This window comes from Antechinus flavipes, chromosome 2 (genome assembly GCF_016432865.1).
Source record: "Antechinus flavipes isolate AdamAnt ecotype Samford, QLD, Australia chromosome 2, AdamAnt_v2, whole genome shotgun sequence".
Taxonomy (NCBI): Eukaryota; Metazoa; Chordata; class Mammalia; order Dasyuromorphia; family Dasyuridae; genus Antechinus; species Antechinus flavipes.
In genome coordinates, this window is record NC_067399.1 from 486,375,075 (window position 1) to 486,401,903 (window position 26,829).

A 26,829-nucleotide genomic window follows, 5' to 3' on the forward strand; every position below is an offset into this window, starting at 1 on the left:
GCCCAAGATCAAGCAAGTAGTAAGTGGCAGAGGCAAAATGTGAATCCAGTGCCTCACTTCAAATCCAGCCCTCTTTCCTCTGTATTACTCTTGCTTTTCAGGTTTGAAGAATCATTAAAGTTGGTAAAGCAAATTATCATCTGCCTCCCCTTGTTGTTTGTTGGGCTTGATCTTATTCACTTGCTCACCTAATCTTATTTCCTGTTATTGTTCTGTGGCCAATTAGCTGAGATATTCCTATGGGAGGCCAAGGTTGAAGAGTCTGTCCTTATGTGGTGAAATTAACAGCAAAGAAAAAAATTGGATTCATTGACATAGGTTGAGCTCCTATTTGGATAATTTGAAAAAACAAAACAAAACAAACCCAGCAACAACAGAATTTGGAAAGAGCACTGGTTTTGGAACAAGAGAACCAAAGTTCAAATTTCAGCTTTACAACTGAAGCAAATCGTTGTGTCTCTCTAGTCTTTGGTATTCCCATCTATAAGAGTGTTGAACCGTCAGATGATTGTGAGTTTTATTCTAGATATACCCATCCTATCCTAATGGTCCCAAGCCCATCTCTGTTATGTGAAATGCAACTCAAAAGCATATGTTCTGTGCTTGCTAGATGGATCAAACCCTGCCTGAAGGGGCCTCTTGGGGTTCTGGATGTGACTTCTGATTTCTGACTCCTCAGTGCTTTCCTGGTTAAGTCCTTCCCCTCTACTTTGGCTGGGTGGCTGCCAAATTCACAGCATCAGTCTCTGGGGAATAGGGGTAGCTGGCTAAGGAAATTTATAATAAACACGCTTCATTCTACCAGCTCTTTATGTGGATATTCACATTTTCCTTCCCTTCCCTGTCTCTCATCCCTCTCCAGAACATTTTGTAACAGGTAAGTGCTACCTGCAGTCAGTTTCCAGAAGAGGAAAATGAATCCTAAGTGATTGAAGCTTGTCTTTGTACAGGCGCAGAGTCAGTGACTGAAGCAAAGAGGAACATGACTCATCTTCTCTAGTCTGGCCACTCCCTTATGGTTGGGAAGAAACCACCACCTATTTTGACCTTCCCACCCTTCCTGTACCCTTATTATACCCAGCATGCTTTGCTTATGTTTTTTGCTAATTTTTTTTCTTTCCTCTCGATGGAAGAAAATTAAGTTATATCAGACTTTCAAAGAGGACAGAATGGTCAAGTTAAGAAATGACTATTTTTTTCCTTGCAAAAGAACAATGACTAAATCCAGAGTTAATCCAGGAATTTATCTCTGTCCTCTCCTATCTAATCTGGCCTCCATAAAATGAGCCTGCTGATCTCCTTGGCTTGAAGGAAAAACCAGGAGCAATATCCAGATTTTCTGTGTTTTGTGAATGTTAAAGCAATGTAGAAATGTTCAGAGTTAAGATGATTATAAGTATTTCTGTGTGCCTTTCAATTTCCAGTGTGTGAATTGAGATTACTTTTAAATTCCAGGTTGGGGAACAACCACATTACTGCAGTAGGAGCCAAGGTGTTGGCCGAAGGCCTCAAAGGCAATGATTCTCTTCAGTGTTTGGGGTAGGTTATTCTACTAGGAAAGGGAAGAGGAGGCCAGCCAGAGCCTCCACTGGCCAGTTTTCAGTTGTTTTAAGTTTCATGCATACAGATATGCACGTATATGTGAATGTATGCATGCATGTATACATGTGTACATAAATATATATACCTATTAGAATATTAAAGAATTAAAGATATCAAGATTTTGAGACAGGACAGTTGGGAAGATATTAATACAAAAATGGAAATTGAGAAATTAGGATGAAGAGTAGGTTCTGGGGAAAGGAGTTCTATTTTAATCATACTGAATTTGAGATAATGGCTAGAAACATCTAGATGGAGTTACCCACTTAGCAGATGGAAGTGTGGGGTAGCTTGGGGTAGAATTTAGGGCTGGAATCATAGATTTGCATTCAAGTGATGGTTGAAACTCTGAGAAGAGATAAAATCAATAAAGGACAGAAAGAACAGAAAGGTTGAAGTAGGAGCTTTCTGTGATACTTAGGGAGTCAATGAAAGGAGAAGAATCAGTGAAAGACCAAGAAAAAGTGTTCAGAGAGGTGGGAGGAAAATTAGAAAAAAGTAATGTCATAAAAATTTACATTCTGGATGAAATTTTCATGTCATTCACTTAATGCTAAATGTACCAAGATCTTCCTAGATCTAGCCACTTTACCTCTTTATGAATCCTCAACCTATGTTGGTTTGGAAAGAAATTTAAATCTAACATTATTATATTGTATACTGCCTCTGGAGGGGATAAAAGCCAAATGGAGCCTTGTGAATATTTGAGACGGTACTTTTTTCTTTATCCAAGATCATAAGGTAAAATTATTATGCTAACTTACCTGGGTGTTTTACATTTCAGGCTCTGGGGCAATAAAGTGGGAGACGAAGGAGCCAGGGCACTCGCATCTGCCCTGCATGATCACCCCAGCTTGAAATGGCTCAGGTGACACTGGGATCTTAGTCTTGTTGGAGAAGAATTTGGGGTGGGACAATTTGAGTGGGACTGAGGAAAGGGGGCAATTGAAAACTTGTGTCATGTTGGCTATCCAGTGACTGTTGCCCTCTTGTTCTTGTGCTTCATTCAGCCTGGTGGGGAACAACATTGGCAGTCTGGGTGCCCAGGCCTTAGCTCTAATGCTGGAGAAGAACGTGTCACTGGAGGAACTCTGGTAGGTATAAAATATTTACTATATCCTTATGCCAGGAAGGGATTCCCTGGTGGGGAAAAAAGTGCTCAGGGTCAGGTTATTTTATGTAATACTCAACTTCTGATTGGCTACACTTATGGAAGGGAGCAGTTCTTTGGGTAAAGAGTAGATAACCTATCCCTAATTTATGGTAATTTTAGAATGTTACAGTCTTGCTGTGAAGCCATTTGATTCTGGGGTTCCAGAAGGAAATATTTAAAGCGAGCATGAGATGATACAAATATTAGACAAAACAATTTGCCATTAAAAGCAGGCTTCAAGTCCAGGGTGGCCACTTTTAGTGAGCTTGCTGCTTAAAAGGTCCCATCTGTAGACTTCTCTGTATATCAAAAATAGAGAAGCAAAGAAGTGAGCAGAAATTTACATCATTTCAAATACAATTCCTTCTTAATTTTTTTTTACATACTTCTAATTTTTCTTGGTAACCTTATGGAATTTGTTGCAGGTGGAGTCTTTTCTTAAAAAAAATCTAGGTACAATTCTATTTACAAGCAACAATATATAAACTTGTTTTTTCTATAGTTATCCCTTCACAAAAAATGGAAAGAAATTTCTTTTCTATATCATATCAATTCCCTTTTCTCAATCTCTCATTTATTTGCTTTTCAATCAATAAAAATTTATTATTATTACATTTTATTTTTTTAATTAATGAAACTCTTCCATTTCCTTCTTTTCTCTCCTTAAGAATAAGAGAAAAACTAAGTCCCTATTTTAAACATGTATAATCAAATCAACAAATTTCCACATTGACCGTTTACAGAAAAAAATATACATACACATATGTATAGTTGTATATACATTATACATATATTTCTATGTATGTGTGTGTATATATATACACAAATGCCACATATAGATAACATACATATATATGATATATATACATACACACATACATAGAGAGAGAGACAAGTGTATATACATCATTCTGTACTCTGGGTTTTGCTCCTCTCCTCAGGAGGTAAGCAATATATTTCATCATTGCCCTTTGGAATTGTGATTGATCCTCATGCTGATCAGAGCTTCAAAGAGTTAATGGGTTTTTTTGTCATTGAATAAATTTCTCTGGTTCTTTTCATTTCACTCTGCATCAATTTATATGTCTTCCCAGGTTTCTCTGTAATCATTTCATTCATTATTTCTTATAGCACAATTGTATTTCATTACATTTATAAACTATAACTCATCTTGCTTTTTCCCAAAGATTCCCTCAGATTCCAATTCTTTGCTATCTCAAAAGAAACTATAAATATTTTTCTATATCTTTACTTAGTATTTGTTTTGCTTATGACAAATTCTTTCTTTAATTTACCTTCCCTGTAGTTCTACCTTTGCCTACTTCTCCTATTTCTCTCTGAGTGAAATGTATTTATATATCTAATTATGTGGGTATTTGTTATTCCGTTGCTTGATTCAGATAGCAATGAAGTTTCAAGTGTGATCTTTCTCCCATCCTTTCCCCTTTGTTTATATAATGATTTCAACCTGAAATACCTAATATAATTTCCCCCAACTTTTCTTACCCTTTCCCTTTCCATTTCCTTCCTTCCCTTCACCCCTTCAGTGTTTTTCTTTTCCCTCCTCTATTTCCGTTCTTCTTTTAAGATCATCAAAACATAACAGAATCATTGCTAGGCCTTCTATCTAATTAGATTTCTTCTAAAACCCTTGATGTTGATAAAGTTCAGAAAGGACCCATGTATCATTTCCCCACATCAGAGTGTAAGTTGTTTATCCTTGTTTAAATCCTTATCATTTTTCATTCATGCTTAATCTTTTTTTCCTCTCTTAATTCCTATATTAGAACTTCAAAGTTTCTATGTAACTCTGTTTTTTTTTTTTTTTTTTTGTTTGTTTGTTTGTTTTTTGGTCAAGAATGCTTGGAAAATCCTCTGTTTCATTAAAGGCTCATTTTTCTTCTGTAGGATTATATTTAATTTTTCTGGGTAACTTATTCTTGGCTGAAAGCATGTAATATCCTTTGCATTCTGAAATACTATGTATTCCAAGTTCTCTACTCCTTTCTAGTGGTGGCTGTTAAATTGTGTGATTTTAACTATGATTTCTCAGTGCTTGAATTTTTTTTTTTTTTGACCTGGAATATCTGAATTTGGATTGTAATGTTCCTAGGAGCTTTCATTTTTCAGTTTCTTTTTAGTAGATAATTGATGGATTCTTTCTATTTATACTTTACTCTTTTTTTCTAAGAAATCTGGTTAGTTTTAAGATTTTTTGAAATCAAATGTCTAAGTTCTTTATTTTTTTGTCATGGCTTTCACATAATTCCAAGATTTTTAATTTTTTCTCCATCTTCTTTCTATGTCTGTTGTTTTTGCTATGAGATGCCTTACATAATTTTCTGTTTTTTTTTTTTTTCAGCCTTTGGACTTGGTTTTTATGTTTATTGTTGTCTCATGGAATTCTTGGTTTCTCTTTGTTCTATTCTAATTTTCTTTTTAAAAAATTTATTTAAAGCTAAATAAAAAAATAAGAAAAAACAAAATAGAAAAAAAGAAGAAAAAATTGTCATGTGCCCAGCAGAACATCAATGAGGATTTGAAATATGTACCAATAAATTTCCATTTCAAGAAAGCATATATAATAAGTGGAGACATTATATTCATGGCTATTCATTTTTTCTTTGCTTCCTTGTAAGTAATTCTTTTGTTCTCTGCTGTGTACTTTTTCTTTATTCTTTTTTTTTCCTTTTTCATCTCCCCATCTCTCCTAAGCAAACGTGGATATATTTATACATACATATGTACATACATAATACATTCACATCCACACACTCACAGGCATACATATATTTATATACATAATATATACTTACATGCACACACACATATATACATATATATTTACACATACATAGACATGCATCTAAAACAATATAATATGGCTGACATGTAATGTAGATTTCTCTCTTGATTGAATCTTTTAAGTTCGATTTTGTCTAAGATCAGTTATTACTAGCCTTACTTTTTTTTTCTAATAAATTTTACTCCTGATCCTTGTTATTGTGTTTGTATAGCTCTAATTTCCTAACCTTGCTAACTTTAGTTCTACTCCTTAAGTTGCCTTATTACTTAATCTCCCACCATCCATGGATCCCTCCCAAATCTTCTCCCCCCAACTTTTCCCTCCCTCTTGATCCCATTCCATTTATCTACACACCTTATCCTATTCCCCCTAATCTATACACTCTCCTATACCACCTTATCCTATTCCCTCCTCCCTTATTTCATTATAGATTTTGGAAGGTGTTATACCCTTCATGGTATATATAAGTATTGTTCCCTATTTAATTCATTCCCAATGTAAGTAGGTTTTCAGAACTATCAGCCTCCTCCCCTATCTAGTACTTGGTGTTGGTTCTTCCTCTGTGCCTCATTTGTAACATAATTACTATTTTTACTTTTTCCTAGGTAGTTTTGCTTTTTAGAGTCAAATCATACTCAGCTTTCTTTTGGACTACCCTATTACTCATGGTTACATAGTTTATATTTCCACATATAAAAAAAAAAACCAGTTAATCCTTGTTTGGTCTCTTTTTGATGTTGGATTTTACGTGTTAAATTTTCTATTGAATTCAGGTTTGGTTGAGATAAAATCCTGAAAATTCTATTCTATTTTTTCAGGAATTTATTGTTTGAGCAAAATTTTATACCAAGTGTATAGTCTGATTATGAATTACTTTTCCGATTCTTTTTTTCTTTAACTCTCATTTTCTCCCTTTAGCTCTCTTTCTTCATTTATTAAAAAAAAAAAAAGAAAACCTCTAATTTAAAAAAAAATATTTATTCTAGAAATTCTATTTGCATTTGGTCCAAACTATATTTTTCTTTGATATTTTGCTTGTAGATGTTTTGGAGTCATTATCTTCTGTGTTTATATCTTGAGTGTCTCTATTATAAAATTTTTTTATGGTGAGACCCCAGACTCCCCCCACCATTTTTGTTAGCTCATTTCACCAGTTTACTTTCTTACTTTAGATTTCTATAGTAGGACTAGATTCTGAGCACTAATGGAGGGAAGATCTGGGCTAATCCTATTGCTGTTTTCTTGGAGTATTGAGTGTTTTGTTATTCTCAGATCTCAATGACAATTTAGGTGGAGGGACCCAAAAGCTTTCAAAGTGGAGTGACCCAGGGCTAAGTCTGATCACTGTTCTTCTGATCTGAATTTTTTTAAATTCCTGACTTGGATTTGCATTTTAGAATTAATAGATTGCTGCTAGACTCTGCAACTGCCAGCTAGTTGGAAAGCTGTTAGTTCAGAGGAATAGAATTGTAGACTTCCTTTTGGTTTGGATTCCTTCTCTGGTCATTCCTCTGTTATGCTTCAGAGTGTGTTATGGGCCAGAACTCTGAATTTGAAACAAGGGTTTTTACAAGGTGCTGTCTAACAATAACCATGGTTATCTAGTTTAGCATGGCGACTAATAATTCTCTAGTTCAGTACTCGTACTTAGTACTTAATATAGTCCTACAAGATTCACACCTATGATAAGAGAGCATATAAACTCGCACACACTCAGCCAGATTGAGAGGCAGAGAAGGCGAGAACTGGAGGCAGGAGCTTAAGCTCTTGGAGTGAAGGCGAGAGAGAGATAGAGACAGAGCTAGAGAAGACAAGCACCCTAGAAGCTCTTGGAGCCAAGGAGACAAATTCATTTCACCTTCAGTCAGGCTCCTAGTGGCTGGCCTGGCATTCTGACTTCCCCCACTGAGACCAAGGCTGGTCTGCAAGGCTCTCTAGAAAGCTGCCCAGCATCAGGCAAGGAGACAATAAAGACTTGGACTTTAACACTTGGCTGTCCTTGTGGTGATTACTGAACTGAAAAAAAGGCTGCTCCAGAGACTCCAAGAAAACCAAACCAGAGAACATTACAAGAGTGAGCTAGTAAACTAGAACTAAGATCTGCTATGTTCTTGGGGCTTCAAGCCATCCAGCTCCTGCTTGTTTCTCAGTTTGCTTCTTGTTCAGTACACTATCCAAAGCCTGTGGACATGATTTCCCATGATATACCATTGATTCCCATTGCTGTCCACTATGGTTCTGTGACCTGTAACTGGATAGTGAGTGACAAACTGGCAGCTGGAATGCTCTGAGGGTGAACATCTGGCCAGACCTCATCCCTAAGTCCATAGAACTCTCTCCCTTTGTTGAACCTGACTTGACAAGTTGTGGTGACTTTTTCTTGGATTTCTCCACAAAAATTGGGTTACCTACATTTTCTAGATCTGTTTGGAGGAGTCTTGGGGGAGAGGTGAGGGAGCTTGCTGAACTTCTTCTGCAATTCTGCTATCTTGTCTCTATCCCTGTCCTCATTCTTCTTCATTAAGAAGTAGGCCTTAGAGTGCTTCCTATGCTGTTAGACAAAAAGCAGAATGAGAGGGTTAGAGTATCATTGACTTATTATTACTTTTTAGAGGAGGAAGTTTTACTTAAAGGAAGTGGAAGATAAGACAACACTGAATGACTTATTATTGATCATGTAAACCCCAGAGTTGTGGTCCAATAGGAGGAGTCTTACTGATGTCTTCATCAATCCTATCTTCTTGTTTTTCTCTTATATTCTTTGCTGATTATGGGGGGTGGGAGTAGGCTTGAGAAGTTAGATATAGTTTTCTCTTTTTTGTCTTTCATGCTTTTCAAAGACAAAAGTTTCCTAGCAGGTCTGTCTCTTGTATAGGTTTTAGTTTTATCACAGGAGGAATACTATGACATATTGGAAAACACCCTTGACTTTGAGTTGGGAGAATTGAGCTCATGTTCAAAGTCTATGACTGATGAGTCATGTGAACTTGAACATGAACTAGGCACTTACCCTCTGTTTCTGGGAGCTTCTTTGGTAAGTGTTTTTTGAACTGTAAAGTGCTATATAAATAGAAGTGATGGGATCTGAGTAGGTCCCAGATACTTTAGAAAACATGCATGTCCATCCATGATTTCATCCATTTTCCTAAAAGTCAGGCAGCAATCAGGCAAGGTTGGGGGCATAGGTTAAAATTATAGGAATTTGAGCTAGCATCTATAATTCCTTTAGATCACTGATGCTTAGGCAGCATTTTTCTTTCTTCGGATGTTGTTGTATTGTGAATGAATGTTACAGTGACTTTATGGTCCTGAGTATTCTGAGTATTCTTGAATTCGTTGTAGAAAAGACTCTGGGCTACATTAAAAATTTTGCATTTTATTTCTCCCTATGCAATAGTTACTATATCCTCCCAAAATACTTCATCCATATTTGGTATATATTTATATCTTCATATATTGTTCCTGAAAGAATATGAGCTCTCTGAGAATTAGAGAGGTTTCCTTTTTGACTTTATGTCCCCAGTATCTACTACAGTGATTGGAATTGATTGATTGGAAACTGGGCTTTTGAAGACCTTATAGCACCATGTTGTGAGAGGGAAGTTAATCTAGAATGAAAACTGAGCCGTAAATAATTTTCATACATATGATTCCTGATCATAGGGTCCCAGAATCTCAGAGTTGTAAGGAATCACTCAGTATTTCTAGTCCAACCTGGATTTAAACCAGAATTCCTGCAGCAATGTACCCTCAAATTGTTATTTAAAGGCTTCTAGGTATAGGAATTCACTACCTTCCAAGGCTTTTGATTAGGGGAGATGATATGTATGTATAAAAGTATCTGAAAATTAAGTGCTTTTTTTTGAGAGGGGGTACTTAACAAATCAGGAGGAAAATGTAATATAAGATGTAAAACGTATCTGTTGTAGGAGAGCCTACAGTTCAGGCAATGTTATGAAGATAAAATTGGTTTTCTTTCCACAGTTCTTTCCTTTCTCCAATCTGTCCTTCACACAGCTGCTGCTGACCTTCCAAAAGCACAAGCATGGATATGGTATTCCCCTACTCGATAAATTATAGTAGTTTTCTGTTACCTCTGGGATAAAATATAAACTCCTCTGTTGGACACTTAAGATCCTTCATAATCTATCTCCAACCTTTTCCAGGCTAATTCAATATTATACCTCCCCCCCCTTTTTTTTCTCCCCCCTTCTCTTTTTCTCTCTCCCCCCTTCTCCCCCAAACTGACCTTCTTACTGATTCTTATACATAGCATTTTATCTCCATAACATTGCCTGAACTGTAGGCCTTTCTGCCCTCTGACTCCAGGCCTCTCTGAAATCATCCTGCTGATCGTTTCTTATAGAACAATAATATTCTATAACATTCATATACCATAACTTATTCAGCCATTCTCCAAATGAAGGGCATTCACTCAATTTCCAGTTTTAAAGAGATCATTAGTAATTTTAGAAAGAGTAGTTTCAAGTTGATTGATGAAGTCAGAAGCCAGAAATCTGGAAGCTCAGAAGTAAGGGGGAATGACAGAAAATAAAGGCACAAATAGACTTTTTGCCTAGTAGTTCTGCTATGAAAGGGTGGAGAAAAATTATTTGATAACTTGAGGCGATGGTAGGATTAAATGTTGTTTTTTTTAAAGCATGAAAAATATCCTGGGCTGTTCATAGGCAACTAGATATGAACCAGTAGATAGAAACTAAAGATAATGGAGATGGCTAGGAAGGATTTGGGGAGCATTTTGCCTAAGAAGATCCAGGGGAAATTGAATTTTGCCTAGCTTTTCTCTGAATTCTTTGAAATGTTTTCCTCTAAACCTAGGATATATGTCAGACTGTGACCACTTTAATAATTCTTTATAATAATTGCTAAGATGGAATGGTGACTTCCTAAAGTTCCTATGATTTTCATCTCTGCAATTAGTTCCTATTTATTGATTAGAACTAGAACCTGAATTCAGGTTTCCCCTTTTCAGTTTTTTTCTTTTTTTAACTGAATGGTAAAATTATCGTAATAGATTTCATATTAGTAGCAGTTTTGACATTGGCAGAGAGAACACTAATAAATGTTTCGATAATTTAAAATCCCCAATCACTATTAAGATGCCTGACTTGGGATCTGTTTCCATCTCATTTATTTCCTATTTTTTTAAGGTGGTCATAGCATAAATTTTTTTTTTCAATTTTTTAAAATGCTTTTACTTTACTAACATTTACAAAGAAATATCTCCCTCTTCTAATGAATGGGCCATGTAATAAAGAATTTTTAAAAAGAGAAAGAAAGTTTGGTAAAATTAATACATTAACCAAGTCTGATAGTATATGCAGTGTTCTATACCTGTGCTCCCTTTCCACTATAAAGATGGGAAGGAGGTACATCTTCTCCTCTCTTTTTGAGGCCAAACATGATTCTAATAATTATACAGAGTTCATTTTGCTTAATGCTGATATAGTTGTTGTTCTTTTCATTGAAGACATTATCTCATTATTTTCATGTTCCTGCTTTTTTCACTTTTCATCAGTTAAAGTAAGTCTTTTCATAAATCTTTCCCTTTTTTTATATCTATTATTTCTTATGATACAGTAACATTCTATTCCTGTATTATAATTTGTTTTTATCATACTCTGCTGTTCTATTATTATAATTATTATAATTAATCTATTATTATTAATATTGGTTTTGTTTCTGCTTCATGTTGATCTTTATCCATAAGCTCTAGACCCTGGATTTTTGCATATTCCTTTCTAAGTCAATTAAATTCAGCAAGAATTTAATATACACCTACTCTCTGTTAGGTACTGGGGTTACAAACATAATGTTCCCAACTAGAGGGGCTTAATACAGATAAATAAGGATGAAATATATATATATATATATTTATATGTATATAAATACATATACATATAGTGACAAAAAGTACTCAGGGTTAGGGAAAACACTAAAAATTGAGGGAATTGAAAAAGCCCTCTTGTAGTAAGCAGCCTTTGAGATAGCAAGAGGCAGTGATGAGGAGGTAGAGTGTTCCAAACATGAGAGACAGTCTGAGCAAAAGCACAGAACTAGAAGATGAAGTGTGATGTTTAGAGAACTATACATTAATGTATGTACATATGTATTATATAATTAAACATAGTGCATACATAATGAAATCTTGGCCATTTTGAAGGTCTTTAAATACCAAATAGAGGAATGTGTATTTTATCCCAGATCCCCTAAAAATTCTTGGGTGGGGGAGAGATATGGTTAGATCCAGCCTTTAGGAATATAGTGCTTTATTAGCAGCTCAAGGATTGATTGGAGGAAGGAGAGACTAGAAGTAAGGAGACAAATTAGGAGGCTACTTCACAACTCCACGTGAAATGTAAAGAGTATAGATGACTTTTTAATTATGAAAATTAGGAGAAACATACAATCATGGCTACATAGTCTAGAAAAGCATTGTTATATAGTAAATGTAGTTTTGGGCTTGTAGCCAAGACTTTGAGCCCTGCCTCAGACATTTACTGTTAATGTAAGCTCAGATTAATTACTATTTATTATTATTATTATTATTTTATTTATTTACTTACTATTTATTTAATTTCCCTGTCTCTGTTCCCCACTCTGTAAAATGGAGATAATTATAGTACCTACTTTACAGAGTTGTTATGGTCAAGTGAGAGAAAGTAAATATTTTTGCAAACTTTAAAGCTATTAGCTATTCTATTTTCCATCATCATTATCACCACCACCACCACCATCATCATCATTCTATAATGCTACTTGTTCTTTTTCCCCTTCTTATTTTGTTAATTTTTTCTTACTTTTATTGATTTTTTTTGCATCACCTTCATTTCCAAATATTCTTCCCTTTTTCCATAACCAGGATCCTTGGTAACATAGGATTTTTAAAAGGGAGAGAGATAGAGAGAAGTATTTCAGTAAAACCTACCAACACATCAAGCTATCTGGCAGTATTTTCAATATTTCTCTCCTTTCCATTCCCATCAGCCAAGAAGGGAAGGAGCTATATTTTCTTATGCCAGGATCAAATTTGGTTATTATAATCTCACATTGTTCAGTTTGGATTTTGTTTGTTTTTCCTGTTATTATAGTTATTAAATGTGGTTGTTTTTTCAGTTTAACCCCTACCATTTGGAGGTCTCTATTGTTTTCTAATGTTTTGTACAGTACAAAAGTTCTGGTAAGAATATTTTGTTACATGCAAGGTTCTTTCTTTGGGATTATCTTGTTAATTTTGAAATTTGAATGGCTTTTCCAGAATCATTTTCTAGTCAAGTGTTCTATCCCACGCCAAGCTAATGATAACTTTGGGGTAAAATCAACATCTCCTGTTCACCTTACATTTAGCTAAATGTTATGTATTATGAATAGATATCTGAAGCCATGAATTTTATTGCTGGCTTCTTCCTTGAATTTTGCCTATTGTGAATTTCTGAAAATTTTTTACTATTTTTCTTTTATCTGCTTTGTTGGTATTCTTAATGATATCTAGCTTTCTGACAAATTTTTTTCTCTTCTTTATTTTCAGTCCTTATTATGTATACTCCATCCTGCACCAAAGACCATAATTTCTATATTTTAAATCCTAGTACAGAATGCAAATCTTATTTTCATATATCATCTCTTCCAGCGTTTCTCAAATAAGCTTTTTTTCTTCTAGACTCCTTTCCTTTCCTTTCAGGCATTAAAACTATTTGGTTCTGGCTAAGAAATAGAGTGGTAGATTAGTGGAATAGATTAGGTACATAAGACATAGTCAATGATTATAGTAATCTACTGTTTGATAAACCCATAGACTATAGTTTCTGGGATAAGAACTCACTATTTGATAAAAATTACTTGGAAAACTGGAAAATAATATGGAAGAAACTAGACAAGGACCAATATCTCAAGATAAGGTTTAAATGGGCTCATAATTTAGAAATAAAGGTTGATACTAAAAGTACATTAAGAGAGCAAGGGATAGTTTTCCTAATAGATCTTTGGAGAAGGGAGAAATTTATGACCAAAAAAAATAGAGAACATTATAAAATGCAAAATGGATAATTTTGATTACATTAAATTAATTTTGTACATTAAATTAATTAACAAAAGCAATGCAGCCAAGATTAGAAGAGAAGCATAAAACTGGGAAACAATTCTCACAGCCAGTGTTTCTGATAAAGAACTCGTTTCTAAAACTATATATAGAAAACTTAGTCAAATTTATGAACAGATAATTTTTGGATGAAGAAATTAAAGCCATCTATAGTCATACCAAAAAAAAATACTCTAAATCACTATTGGTTAAAGAAATGCAAATTAAAACAACTGAGGTACTATCAATCAGATTGGTTAAGATGACAGGGAAAAGATAGTGATAAATGTTGAAGGAGATGTGAGAAAAATGAGATATTAATACATTGTTGGTAGAGTTGTGAGCTGATGTAGTCATTCTGGAGAGCAATTTGAAACAATTTGGATTGAAACAATTCCAATTATGAAATATAAAATTGTGCATAGTCTTTGATCTAGGAGTGTCACTACTGGTTCTGTATTCCAAAGAGATCATAAAAGAGATCATAAAAAAAGGACCTGCATATGCAAAAATATTTGTAGTAGCTCTTTTTTTGTGGTGACAAGTAATTAGAAATTGAATGGATGCTCATCATCTGGACAATGGCTGAATAAGTTATAGAATATGAATGTAATAGAATATTATTGTACTATAAGAAATGATGAGTAGGCTGATTTCAGTAAAACCTTGCCATCCACATCCAAAAGAACTATAGAGATTGGATGTGGATCAAAGTGTACTATTTTCACCATTTTTGTTTGTTTATTTTCTGTTTTTTTGTGTTTTTTCCCTTTTGTTCTGATTTTTTCTTTCCCAATGTGAATAATATGGAAATATGTTTAAAACGATTGTACATGTATAACTTATATCAGATTGTTTGTTGTATTGGGGAGAGGAGAGGTAAGGGGGAGAAGACTCACAATCTTACAAAAATGAATGTCGAAAACTTTCTTTACATGTAGTTGGAAAAATAAAATGCTACTTAAAAAAATTGAAGCCCTTCCATTGAGTTGATGAAGCTATGACCTATCCTCAAATGATCTACTTTCAGTTTCTTGCCCAAAGCTTCATAATTCTTAAGAATGCTTTCTAGTTTCTTTCTAACAGACAATTAACAAGCATTATTAAGCACTTGCTATGATCCAAGAACTATATTAAGCTCTAGGGATAGACAGATGTATTAATATCATTTATGCCTATTGGGTCTGATGATAAAACTTCAAAGCTTCCTTGCCACATACCCTAAAAAGTCATTAGACCTTTTTATTGTTATTATTAGGTTGAAAAATAGCAGCCTCCAACAGGGTGCTACCAGCCATCAACCCCTACTCTCGTTTTTATTTGACTTTTACTGGATGATTTTTCACCTGATCATAGCTATAGATCTTAAGCAGCTGCTTCCTTTGAGCTCTGTTGCAATTTTACCTCTCTGATCCTTTGATCCTCAGAAGGGTCCAGTTCTTTCCTCTTTGAGAAGAATCTCAAGTACTTAGCTCCAAATGTTCAAGGGGACTTCTTTTTTCCTTTTTTTCCTTTCCCTTATCTTTCTCTTCTTCCTTTTGCCATAAATCTGTTATCCCTTCTGACACTTTTCTTCTTTGTTTTGCTTTCAGACCGCTAAGTAATATAGTGAATAAACTTGGAGGCTGGGCTTGGGGTCAGATTTAGTCATAGGCACTAGCTAGCTGTGTCATTTGACTTGAACAAATCATTTGGCTTTCTGCCTCAATTCCCTCATCTGTAAAATGATGCTCATATTTATGAAGTACTTTGCAAATCTTAAAGTACTGTGTAAATGCTATTAATATTTTCTTGTTGTAGCCCTTTTTTCCTTTTTTCTCTTTAAAAAACTCTTCTACTCAGAATTATTTATTATTATCCCTTGTATTTAAATATACCTTTTTTTTCACTTGAAGAATAGGGTTATAGAAAAATGTAGTTGCAGATTTAAAGGTGAATTTCTAAGTTTTGAGTTTTGAAGCATGGAGGAGGCAGACAGTGAGATCCTATTTGAGGTCATCAAAGAAAGCATATGACATGACTTCATTGGCAGAGCAAATTATTTCTGCATAAGTTTTGTATGTTATAAATCATCTTGATTCTCCTACTTGAAAGTATAACTACTCTACAGAAGAGACTTAATTGTAAAAAAAAATTGTTTGCAAATCAAATTCCATTTAAAGTGGAATTATACTTTATACAATTTAAAGTGGAAATAATACATTTAAAGTGTATTAGGTGGGTTTAGTACTTAAAGGAGCCCCAAGCTCAATTCTTTGTAAATACAAAGAAATTATGTCAATGTCAGCCACTCCAAAATGTAAGACTGGAAAGTTAGATGTAGGCTTTTTTTCTTAAAGTCAAGTCTTCCCATAGTCATAACCAGATTTTTTTTTTTGGTATTCTTGCCAGCCTTGAAGAGAACCATCTCCAAGATGAAGACATGTGTGCCCTGGTGTGTGGACTTAAGAAAAATTCAAGTTTGAAAATCCTTAAGTAAGGAACCTGGTGACTTTGGTGAAAACAATTTTGCAAGCTCTCTCATTGCCTGTAAACAGGGGAGGGGTCATGGTACTAAATCATAATTTGCATCATATATACTATATCGTCACAAGGCTAATAGAGGTCTCCATACTGTCCAATCTAGAGGAAGAAATGGGTTCTGATATAGTACAAATCCTTTTGTCTCAGAGAGGAAGCATCATGAAATGTAATAATGCAAGATTGGATTGTACATCTGGTTCTGTCACTGACTAGTTGTGAGTCCTTGGGCAAACTTCTTTTTTCTGAACCTGATAATATTCCTATTCTGTTAAATGAGGTGGGCATGGACTAGGTGATCACCAAGATTTTATGGTTCTATAACTGTGGACTTCATGTTGTTGTTCTTACTATTTTACGTATGTAAAATGGAACAGATGGAACAGTCAATACTGAATTTGAAAGTTAGGAAGACCTGAGTTTGAATCTTTCCTTGGACAGTAAGTTACTAGCTGCCTGACCTTAAGCCAATCATTTAGTCTTTTCAACTTCAATTTCTGCAATTGTAAAAGGATATAGTAATAGCACTTGTTTAATGGAGCTGTTGTGAGCATCAAATGAGATAATATATTTGCAAATTGTTGGGGAGTCTTTAAAGTGCCTTTTTTTTTAAAGTAAAACCTTGTGAGCAAAGAATAGGAATTTGATCTTCATAACAGCACTGTGAAGTAGATGCTATTATTACCTTGTTTTTTTGGAGATGAGGAAACTGATAATGAGAAAGATTAAGCAACTTTGCCAGTATTATACAATTGGGAAGTATGTGAGATACAATTTGAACTCAGATCTTCCTGCCTCCAAATCAAGAGGGGAAGGAGAAAGGGAAGGAAAAAGAAACAAGCATTTATGAAGTGTCTGCCATGTGCCAGGCAATGTGCTAAGGGCCTTTACAAGTATCACTTCACTTGATCCTCACAACAATCTTATGAAGTAAATGCTGTGATGATTTCCATTTTACATCTGAGAGAACTGATGACAGTTAGAGAGTGTCTGAGGCCAGCTTTAAATTCAGGTCTTCCTGACTCCAGGCCTAGCTCTCTAGTCTTTATCCACTGTACCACCTAGCTGCCAGTAGACCTACAAGAAGAGCAAATGGGGATAAATGCAAAATAAACCATCAAGCAGGTGGCAATTAAGGGACTGTGCTGTGTTTGCATTTGGCAATAGTAGAAAGGCAGTGTTCCAAACCTTGTCCTGAGCCAAAAGGCCTCATTTTGAAAGAGCGTAAGAGATGCATTACATGCTGCCTGATGCTAGAGCAAAGTTGCATCTGCCCTGGCAAATATGTCCCCAGGAAAATGCTTGTCTAGTGACAAGCAGACAGCTGCCTCTGTTAAAAACCGTCTGCTTCCTGACAGACAAATATCCACTTTAGCTCTGCTTGTTTGTGTTGCTTTTGAGGGACTGTGAAGATGCCAATTGTTTAAGGGAAGCCTTTCCACTTGTTACTCCAGTGGGAGATATTTCCAAAAATCAGACTTTGGCAGAAGTGCTAGTAAAGTTAGGACTCAATACTGATTTTACAAATTTGGGCCTAGGGGAAGTGGGGTTAATAATGTGGCCCATTATTGTCCAAATTTAGATATACCACAGCTTTTCCAAACCTTGTTCCTCCCAACATAGCAAATTATTCACAGAAACTCATATGTAAAATAAAAGTCCAATATTATTAGGATATGGTATATCACTGTAGTTGAGCCCTTTCCCACAAATGTTTGCCCAATATGTTAGAAATATTCATCTTTTTTAATTGAAAGGTTAATTTTCTTTATCTGGGGCTAGCTATCACCACAATATTATACTTGGGCTTCATGTACTACTAAAAGTCAAGAGTAGAGACAGCATTCAATTAATTTGTTTTTGTATCCCTAGTATCTAGGACAGTACCTATAAGACTTAATAAATACTTATTGATTGATTGATTGATTCTTAAAGTGGTTACTATAGCTAGAGTAAGTGGGATAAGGAGAGAGAGGGTAGGATCATTTTGGGAAAACAAATCTTTGAGACATCTCAGAAAACCATCCAACCTTAATCATTTAATCCACAAGCCAGTCCACAACAAACATTTATTAAGCATTTATCATGTGGCAGGTTATTTGACCTCTCAGAATTATTCATCTTCTTCTAAGAAATGAAAATAATTCTTGTGCTATCTATCCCATTGTATTGCTCTAAGGAAAGAGAAGTAATATATAAATAAAGAGTTGTTACCACAATTAGAATTCATTCCTTGATCTCTTTAGTGACTAAAGACAGGTGGGGATGATGATTGGTGTGGGCAGACTTTTGGATACTCCATGCAAAATTACTTACTATTTTTCCTATACTTAAAGCTGGTCCCCATCACTAACCCACTCTCTAACAGAAATGATTAAAAGGAAGGTTGTTTTCTAGTACTTCATTGGAGTCAGGAAACCTGAATTTGTTTTGGTTCCCTTAAAACTGACTAGATGTATAACTATGGATAAGTCATGTAAACTCTCTGGATACCATTTTTTTTTTTTTTTGCAAAATGGGGAAATAATAATAATAATAATATATAGCAGTGTCTCACAAGTTTTCAATATTTTTCTCCTCTTTATTCTCAGGCTTTCCAACAACAGCATTACTCTTCAAGGTGTTTCTGCCCTCCTTCAGGTTCTGGAAGGTAATGCCACTATCAAATCAGTCTGGTAAGTCTTTTTTTTTTAAGCAGTCCCAATTTCCCAATTTTTCAATCAGTTCTAGCAACCAGTATTTGAGAGGACTTTCTACTAGCCTAACCCTGTGCTAGGGACTTGGGGTGTATTAAAAATGTAAAAGAAAGGAGAAATCATAGCTTCTGCCCTCAATCCAGATTTAATGGTCAAAATATATTACCATATGTGGCTTTGTAAAACTTTTTAATGTGTTTCTTTTTTTTTTTTCGTCAGATGCAACTGCCGTACTTTTAGGAATATATGGTTGTCAAATATTCTTAGGATGTCAGAGAGAGGTGCCACATTTGTGTACTAGGTCAGATTTTGCATAAATAATCTCTGAAGTTCCTTCCAGCTATATGATTCTATGACTCTGTAGTATCCAAGTTTTTGAAAAAAAATCATATTATAGTGTTTTACCATTATAAAACCAGCATTGAGTCTTAATATCAGAGGCATATTTGCCAAAACAGTGTTTTTACCAATGTTTTCAGTAGGTTTTTGTTGAGTTCCTTCAGTTGTGCTCAACTTTTTGTGCCCGTATGTTGGATTTTCTTGGCAAAGGTACTGAGGTGATTTTCCATTTATTTCCTCAGTTCATTTTATAGATGAGGAACTGAGGTAAATAAGGTTAAATAACACTTATACAACTAGTAAGTGTCTGAGGCCAGATTCAAATTCAGGAAGATGAATCTTCCTGACTTCAGGTATAGGATTCTATCCTCTATATCACCTAGCTACCTTCTAGTAAGTGACTCATTCACATTAACAAGTGAAATGTTTCCTTCAGTCCAACTGTAAGATCTTAGTTACAATATCTCTTTTTGAGCTCTATTTTCCATGCTTTTAATTATTTTTATTATTTCTCTCTGGACCTTCTCTTTCTTTTTTTTTCTTCCTTGTAATCACAAAGACCAGAGCTGGTTTCAGTCCTTCACTTAAAAAAATAAATCAATCGGGTGAATTGTTACCCAGAACATGTCAACAAAGATCAAGCAGCTCCATCTCTAGATTGTTATCAAGTCAGAATGGGGTAGTTTTCACTTCTTGATTTATCTCCTGTGAGTTCCTTGGTTCATATTTCTTGCTATTTTCCCCCAGATCTTCGATGTCTAATTAAATATCATAGAGACAGGAAATGGATATAAATTAGTGAGTTGGGAGTAGAGAGGGATCACAGGAATTTTTTCATGACCATAATTCTATGGAAGGCTCAATACAAATATTCTGTCTCTGCTGTCATATGGGCATAAGGGAATTAAAACCAGTCTAGTGGAAAGAGCTCTGTATTTGGTGTCAGAAGCCCTGGGTTACACTTCAGCTTTATTATCTGAGTGATCTTGATCAAGCCACCTCTCTATGGATCTCATTTTCTTCTCTAAAAACTAAAGGAGCTAGACTAGATGATCTCAAAGGACCATTCTAGTTCTAGTTTCTATAATTTTGTATTACTAGATGATTTCTCATTTCCTTTCCTAATAAATAACTCATTTATTTAGTGCACTTTAGGTTTTTAAAATTAGATTGCAAGTTTTGATCCTTATAGCAAGTCTGTAAAATAAGCAATATTATTATCCCCATTTCAAAGAGAAAAAAATTAAGACAGAGAAATTAAGTCAATTTTCCAAGATCATACAACGTATCTGAGGATGTAAATGAACTCCAGTTTTCTGAAAGTAATAAAGTGCATTATAAAACATTGCAATAGGTTTTTTGTTTGTTTGTTTTTTAACCAAAGCTTTCTTTATCCTTTCATGATTTTAGGCTCAGAGGGAACATTTTCACTCCAGAAGAAATTGAGCAGCTCAGCCTCATGGATGCCAGACTTTTGCTTTGATCATCAAGAGTTAATTTGTTTGGAGAGTTTTGAGTTTAGATCTTATATACCAGGAAATTTGGTTTGATGCAGAATCATGACATTCAGATTGAACTCTATTCTCCCCCGTTCCTGTTAGTTCTTGGATGTAGTTAGATATTTTTATACTTTGAGATTGGAGCAGTATTTGACATCTGAAGATCATTCTCCAAAGCTTATTTCCATCAAACCTTTCCCATATTCTGTTGCTGGAACACAGTGATTGTAAACTGACATTTGAATGACATAATCCAATGAATCCCTCTGGAGGTTGGTGGGCATCTCTTAAGTGGATAATATATGATCTTATGCTTCACCTTTTCGAGGCAGGGGGTTATAAATTCTGTTAGTTTTAATTGAGTGTTTGATATTGCACATGATACTGTATTACACAAGAAAATACTATCTGTTTTTCATTAAATGCAAGAGTTGGGAGATGGTGATGAAGCTGAAGGAAGGGTTAATTTCCCTATTCAGTTCTAAAATTACAACAAAGTTAGTAATTTGGAGGTCATCCTGGAATAAACTGGCTACAGTTCATATGTGAGGGGCAAAACTATGTGAACTGAACTACACTAAAATTTCTTTTAAATCATAAAAAATGTCCATAAATAGATGGAATCTTTGGAAACAGACTCATCAAATTGCAGCATTTTAAAGTCACTCAAGGACTAATTTTGAGAGGTGTCAGATGGTTTTCTAATTTGACGCCTTTGGATTTTTGTATGTGAAATGAACTCTGCTGAGTTTTTTTTTTTTTTTTTTGGATATGAATTCTGAAGCAGATCTCTGGCAATTGTTTTTTTTTTTTTTTTTTTTTTTTGTTCTGGGCTTGCTAGTAGTAGAATATTTATGTTTGTATAATTGTATATAAAAAACTTCCTGGAAGGTTCTGTGATTTCTTTCAGCATGGAGAGTTCCTGGTGTGAGAACTCTATCCATTAACACAGTCTATGCCTTAGTCACCACCTGAGACACAAAGGTAAAATGACTTGTTCCAAAAAGCTAAGAGATGTCAAGGGTGACATCTGAACCCAGGACTTCAAATCCAGTACTCTATTCACTATGCCAGGCTGACTGTATGGAGAGCTTACAGGTCAACCCACAAATAAATTATCTTATGTGTGCTGTGTTGTAAATAGTGTGCAAGGTATTGAGGATGCAAAGACAAAAATGAATGGGCCCTGCTCAAGGAGCTTGTGATCTATCAGGTGCAAAATAAGGCCCTGACTATTAAAAACTACTGTCATAACTCTTTATTTTTCTGGAACTACAACCTGGAGAAAGCACTGATTCTGGGGGAGAATAGGCTGTTCATATTTTTAAAGCACTTCTTATTTTCTCAAAATTTGTATTTTTATAAAAAATGTGATTGTGGACTTTTACATAATTATTAAGCTATAAGTATATATGATATTAAAATATTTTGTCAGTAAAGTTGCCTTTTTCATAAATAAGACTTTTATAAATACATGTGAAATATTTTATTTAAGAAAGAATGCTTAGACATACCCCTGGCAAGCAAAACACATTTATCTTTTAGCTAAGAAAATCAAATGCAGCACAAATTCCCAACGAGCTATGTGAGGAGAATTTTGCTAAGCATAGGCTGAAAGTAAAATTGCAGGCAAATTAGATAGAGCCTCTGCATCTCACTAAGTGGAAAAAAGTGGCTGAAGACACTTTTGACAGGAATAAAATGTGGAAAGTTTTAGTCTGTTTCTTTTTTGGAGGTACTTAATTGAAATAACCTCTTGCTACTGCCCCCACAGAAACAATTACTTTCAGTATTGAGGGAGCCAAGGCTCCTTTGTCAACAGCTGGAATAAAATACTTTGGGCTTTGTTATTCTGTTTAAGGAAGGTATCACAAACATTAGAAAACTTTTAGAGAGACTGAAGATAATGATTTCTCTGGGATTCTGAGAGAGATATATTTTGGAGGATGATGGGAAGAAATGAAAGAAATACTTTGTGATTTTTTTTTTAAGTTCAATCATCAGTTCTTAATTCTTTCCCTTCCCTTTCATATCCTTATCTACTGAGAAGGCAAGAAAAATAAAACACATAGCAAATATATATTATTATACAAAGCAAATTTCCATATCATTTTTGTCCAAAAAAAAAAAGAAAAAAGGGAAGAAAATTTGCTTTAGCCTGCACTACAAGTAAGTTCATTAGCTCTCTATCTGAAGATAGGTAGTATGCTTTATTATGAATTCTTTTGAATTGTGGTGGGTCATTGTGTTAGTCAGTTACTATGTTATTCACAGTTGATTATCTTTACAATATTGCTGTTGCTGTATAAATTTTCTTCTGGTTCTGCTTAGTTCACTTTGTACCAGTTTTACAAGTCTTCCTAGTAATTTAATTTTTTTTTTTTACAAATAATATTTCATTGCATTCATAACTTGTTCAGGCATTCCTCAATTGATGGGTATCTTCTTAGTTTCCAAATGTTTGCCACCACAAAAAATACTGCAATAAATATCTTTGTATTTCTAGGTCCTTTTCTTTTTTCTTTAACTTTTTTGTAGCATAGATCTAGTGGTGGTATTGTAGGGTCAAAGGGCATGCATAGTTTAGTAGCTTTTTTGGATACAGTCTCAAATTGCTTTCCCAAAATGGTTGGAGTAGTTCCTAGCTCTTCCAATAGTGCATGAGTGTACCTGTTTTTCCTATATCCCCTCAAGCATGTTATTTTCTGTTTTTGTCATCTTAGCCAATCCAATAGGTATGAGGAAATACCTCTAAGTTTAATGTGCATTTTCCTATTAGTCTTTTAGAGCATTTTTTTTTTTTCATATGGCTACTGATATCATGGATTTCTTCCTCTGAAAACTACCTGTTAATGTCCTTTGAGCACTTATAAATTTGGGAATGTCTATCATCTTCTTAATTTGACCCTCTACATTTTAGAAATGAAACCTTCATTAGAAAAACTTGCTGCAACTTTCCTTCTAATTTTAGTTGAATTGGTTTCGGGAAAACATTTAAAATTTTACATAATAAAAGTGATCTATTTTGCTACTTTAACAAAATTTTTATTATTTTTTTTATTTTGTCCCTTCTATCTCAATTTTAGTCATGAATATAACCAAAGCATCACCTTATCCATAGATCTGAGAGGTAATTTGTCCCAGGATCCACTAATTTGTTTATCATGTCACTCTTTATTTCTAAATTATTTACCCATTTTTGTTTCTTTTTTAAATTTATTGAACTAAATACAAAATAAGAAAAAAAAACAAACTAGAAGACAGAAAAGAAAAATTAAAACAAAATAAAACAAAACATTGTCATATATCCAGCAGAGGATTCAAAATATATAACAATAAATTTCCATTTCAAGAAAGCATGTATATAATAAATCATATTCATTAGTGTCCATCTTTTCTTTGCTTTTGTAGGTTATTCTTTTGTTCTCTGCTGAGAACTTTTTTCTTTTTTTTTTCTGCTTTCATTCCCTGCCCCAAGCAGGTTCCAATTCAGCATATATATATGCTGAATACACACACACACATTTATATATATATATATATATACACACACACATATATGGAGAGAGAGAGATGCATGCACACACATATTCTCACCCATCCACAGATCCACATATACACACATACATAGACCTACATGCATATATATCCACATGCATATATCTATATGCATATTTTGACACATATATATGCATTTACTATATGTAAACATGCATCTAAAACAATATGATGGACATATAATGTAGATTTGTCTTTTGATTGAATCTTTAAGTTTGACTTTGTCTAAAATCAATGATTACTAGCTTATTTTTTAATAGTAAATTCTACTCCTGATTCTTGATGTAGTGTTTCTGTATATTACTTATTTCTCATCTCTGCTAACTCTTCTACTTAATTCTACTCCTTAACTTTCCTTGTTATTGGTTAACCTTCCTCTACTCATGGATCCCTCCCTTGTCCCCACCCCTTTTTTTCTTTTTTATCCTATTCTCATTAATCTACATACCTTATATCCTTTGCCCCTTCTTTATTCTTTGCTCATTAATCTATATACCTTGTCCCATTGCCATAAATCTACATGTCCTTCTATACATCACCTTATCCTGTTCCTTCTCCATCCGTCCCCCATTAATTTTTAAAAGAGATTTTGGAGGCTTCTATATCCTTCATGTTATAGATGTAGAATTACCTATTTAGCCTATTCCTGATGTGAGTAGGTTTTCAAAATTATGAGCCCTCCTCCCTCCTGTAATGCCTCCATGTCTATTCTTCCTCTCTACCTCAGTTGTATAAAATAATCACTATTTTTATATTTCCTAGACAGTTTTGATTTTTTTAAAAAGTCAGATCATATTCTACACTGCTTCTTTTTGAAATACTCAATTGCTGATGTCATTCTTAAACACATAGTATAATATCCATGTGAAAAACATAAACAATTTGTTCATATTAAGTTCCTTGAAATTGATCTTTTGTATTAGCTCTTTTATGTTAAATTTTCCATTGTTTTCAGATTTAGTTGAAAGTCATGAAAATCTGAAATTTCATTGAATAACTTTTTTTCATTCAATATTAGGGATGATTTTGCTGGATATGATATTTTTAGCCTTAGGCCCAGTTCTTTTGATTGCCACTATATTTAATTCCAGGACTTTCGGTCTTTTATTGTGGCTTTTGATAAATCCTATACAATTCTAATCATAGCTTCAATACATTTGAATTTTTTCCTTGTTTTTTGCATAATTGCTGCACAAGAAAAATTGGATTAAAAACAAAAAAAGAGAGATAAAACAAAAAGCAAGCAAACAAGAACAAAAAAAATGAAAATATTATCCTGTGATCCACACCCAAGCCTTCTTTGTGTTTCTCTAGTCTATTTCTGCCTTGAGGTACAAACTTGTTCTGTTTGGGGGATAAAGCTGGAGAGCTTGAAATTTAATGACCCACTCCACCATCTTCCCACAATTCTCTCTTGTACCCATTTTCAGTTTATCTTGACGTGGTATGAGAGGTTGATCTAGGCCTAGTTTCTGTCAATTTACTTTCCAGTTTTTCTAATAGTTTTTATTGAGTAGTGAGTTCAATTGTAGCAATCTTGGGGTTTGTCCAACACCAGATTACTGTGTTCATTTGCTTCTGTATATTGTATGCCTACTCTGTTCCACTGATCAGCTTCTGGCCAGCATCCACTCTTGGTCAGCCCTGGCCTTTAGAACTTCTGTCTTCCTAAGCAGTCTGAGGCTGGAAAAATGATTCACTGAGATTTTTTAATGGCTTTCTGGGCTGGAATTCAGTCTGGTCCTCTTCTAGATTGTTGTGGAGGAGGTGTACTAGAGGAAGTAGCGAAACCATTTCCTTTAACTTTGCCATCTTGACGCCAAACTGTAAGATTTTAGTTACAAGCTTTTGCTTTTTGTTCTGTGGCCTTGTTTTCTTTGGAGAAGAATCCATATTAGATTGTAAACTATAAACTAAAGTTAGCTGACTTTTGGGGGGAAACTTTTCATAGTAATCGTTAATTACTCATAGATGAGATTAATCTTCCTACATAGCTTGATTTGAAATTATTCACCATAGGGAGGTTGTAGTTGAAAAACAAGTTTCAAATCCCAGTAAGGATAGCATCAATACATCCTAAACCATATGTGTAAGATTGGTCAGATTAATCTCTCTGTGATTACTGCTTTTAAAGACTTCCAAAGAAAGAATAGGACCAGGAATTCTCCTAGGGGTGAATAGGCATTTGGATACCATAGTCAATCAATAACTATTAATGTTGGGCATATAATGAAGAAAAAGATACTTCCTTCCCTCAAGGAGCTTGCAGTTTAATAGGGGAGACTACACTGAATGGGGATTAAGATACCTGGCTTGGGGATGGTAGAGAAGTCAAATCCAAAAGAAAAATCAAAGAAGTCCAAAATGAGTAAATGTGAATAGGAAATAGGATGTTAGAAGATTTTTCTCCTGTCTTCCCAACAGAGAGGCAAAGGGTACTGATGAGGTATGGATACAAGGCTGATTTTCCCTGGGACTCTGGTCAGATGATGAAATTTCTCAGTGAGTTTATTGGGAACATGATAGATAAGTCAAAGAGGTGCAAAATCAGTGCAGCC

The 26,829-nt window shown here is 34.4% G+C and overlaps 1 protein-coding gene across 2 annotated transcripts in view; it reads left to right on the forward strand.

Annotated features, from left to right (window-relative positions):
• NOD2 (nucleotide binding oligomerization domain containing 2) overlaps positions 1–23,218 on the forward strand; it is a 42,465-nt gene extending 19,247 nt beyond the window's left edge. For both annotated transcript variants that reach the window (XM_051979826.1, XM_051979827.1), the window contains 6 exons: positions 1,456–1,539; positions 2,387–2,470; positions 2,613–2,696; positions 16,051–16,134; positions 18,771–18,854; positions 20,625–23,218. In XM_051979826.1, coding sequence (XP_051835786.1) covers positions 1,456–1,539; positions 2,387–2,470; positions 2,613–2,696; positions 16,051–16,134; positions 18,771–18,854; positions 20,625–20,697 — 493 coding nt within the window. In that variant the 3' untranslated portion in view covers positions 20,698–23,218. The remainder of the gene's footprint in view (positions 1–1,455; positions 1,540–2,386; positions 2,471–2,612; positions 2,697–16,050; positions 16,135–18,770; positions 18,855–20,624) is intronic.
• The last annotated feature ends 3,611 nt before the right edge of the window (positions 23,219–26,829 follow it).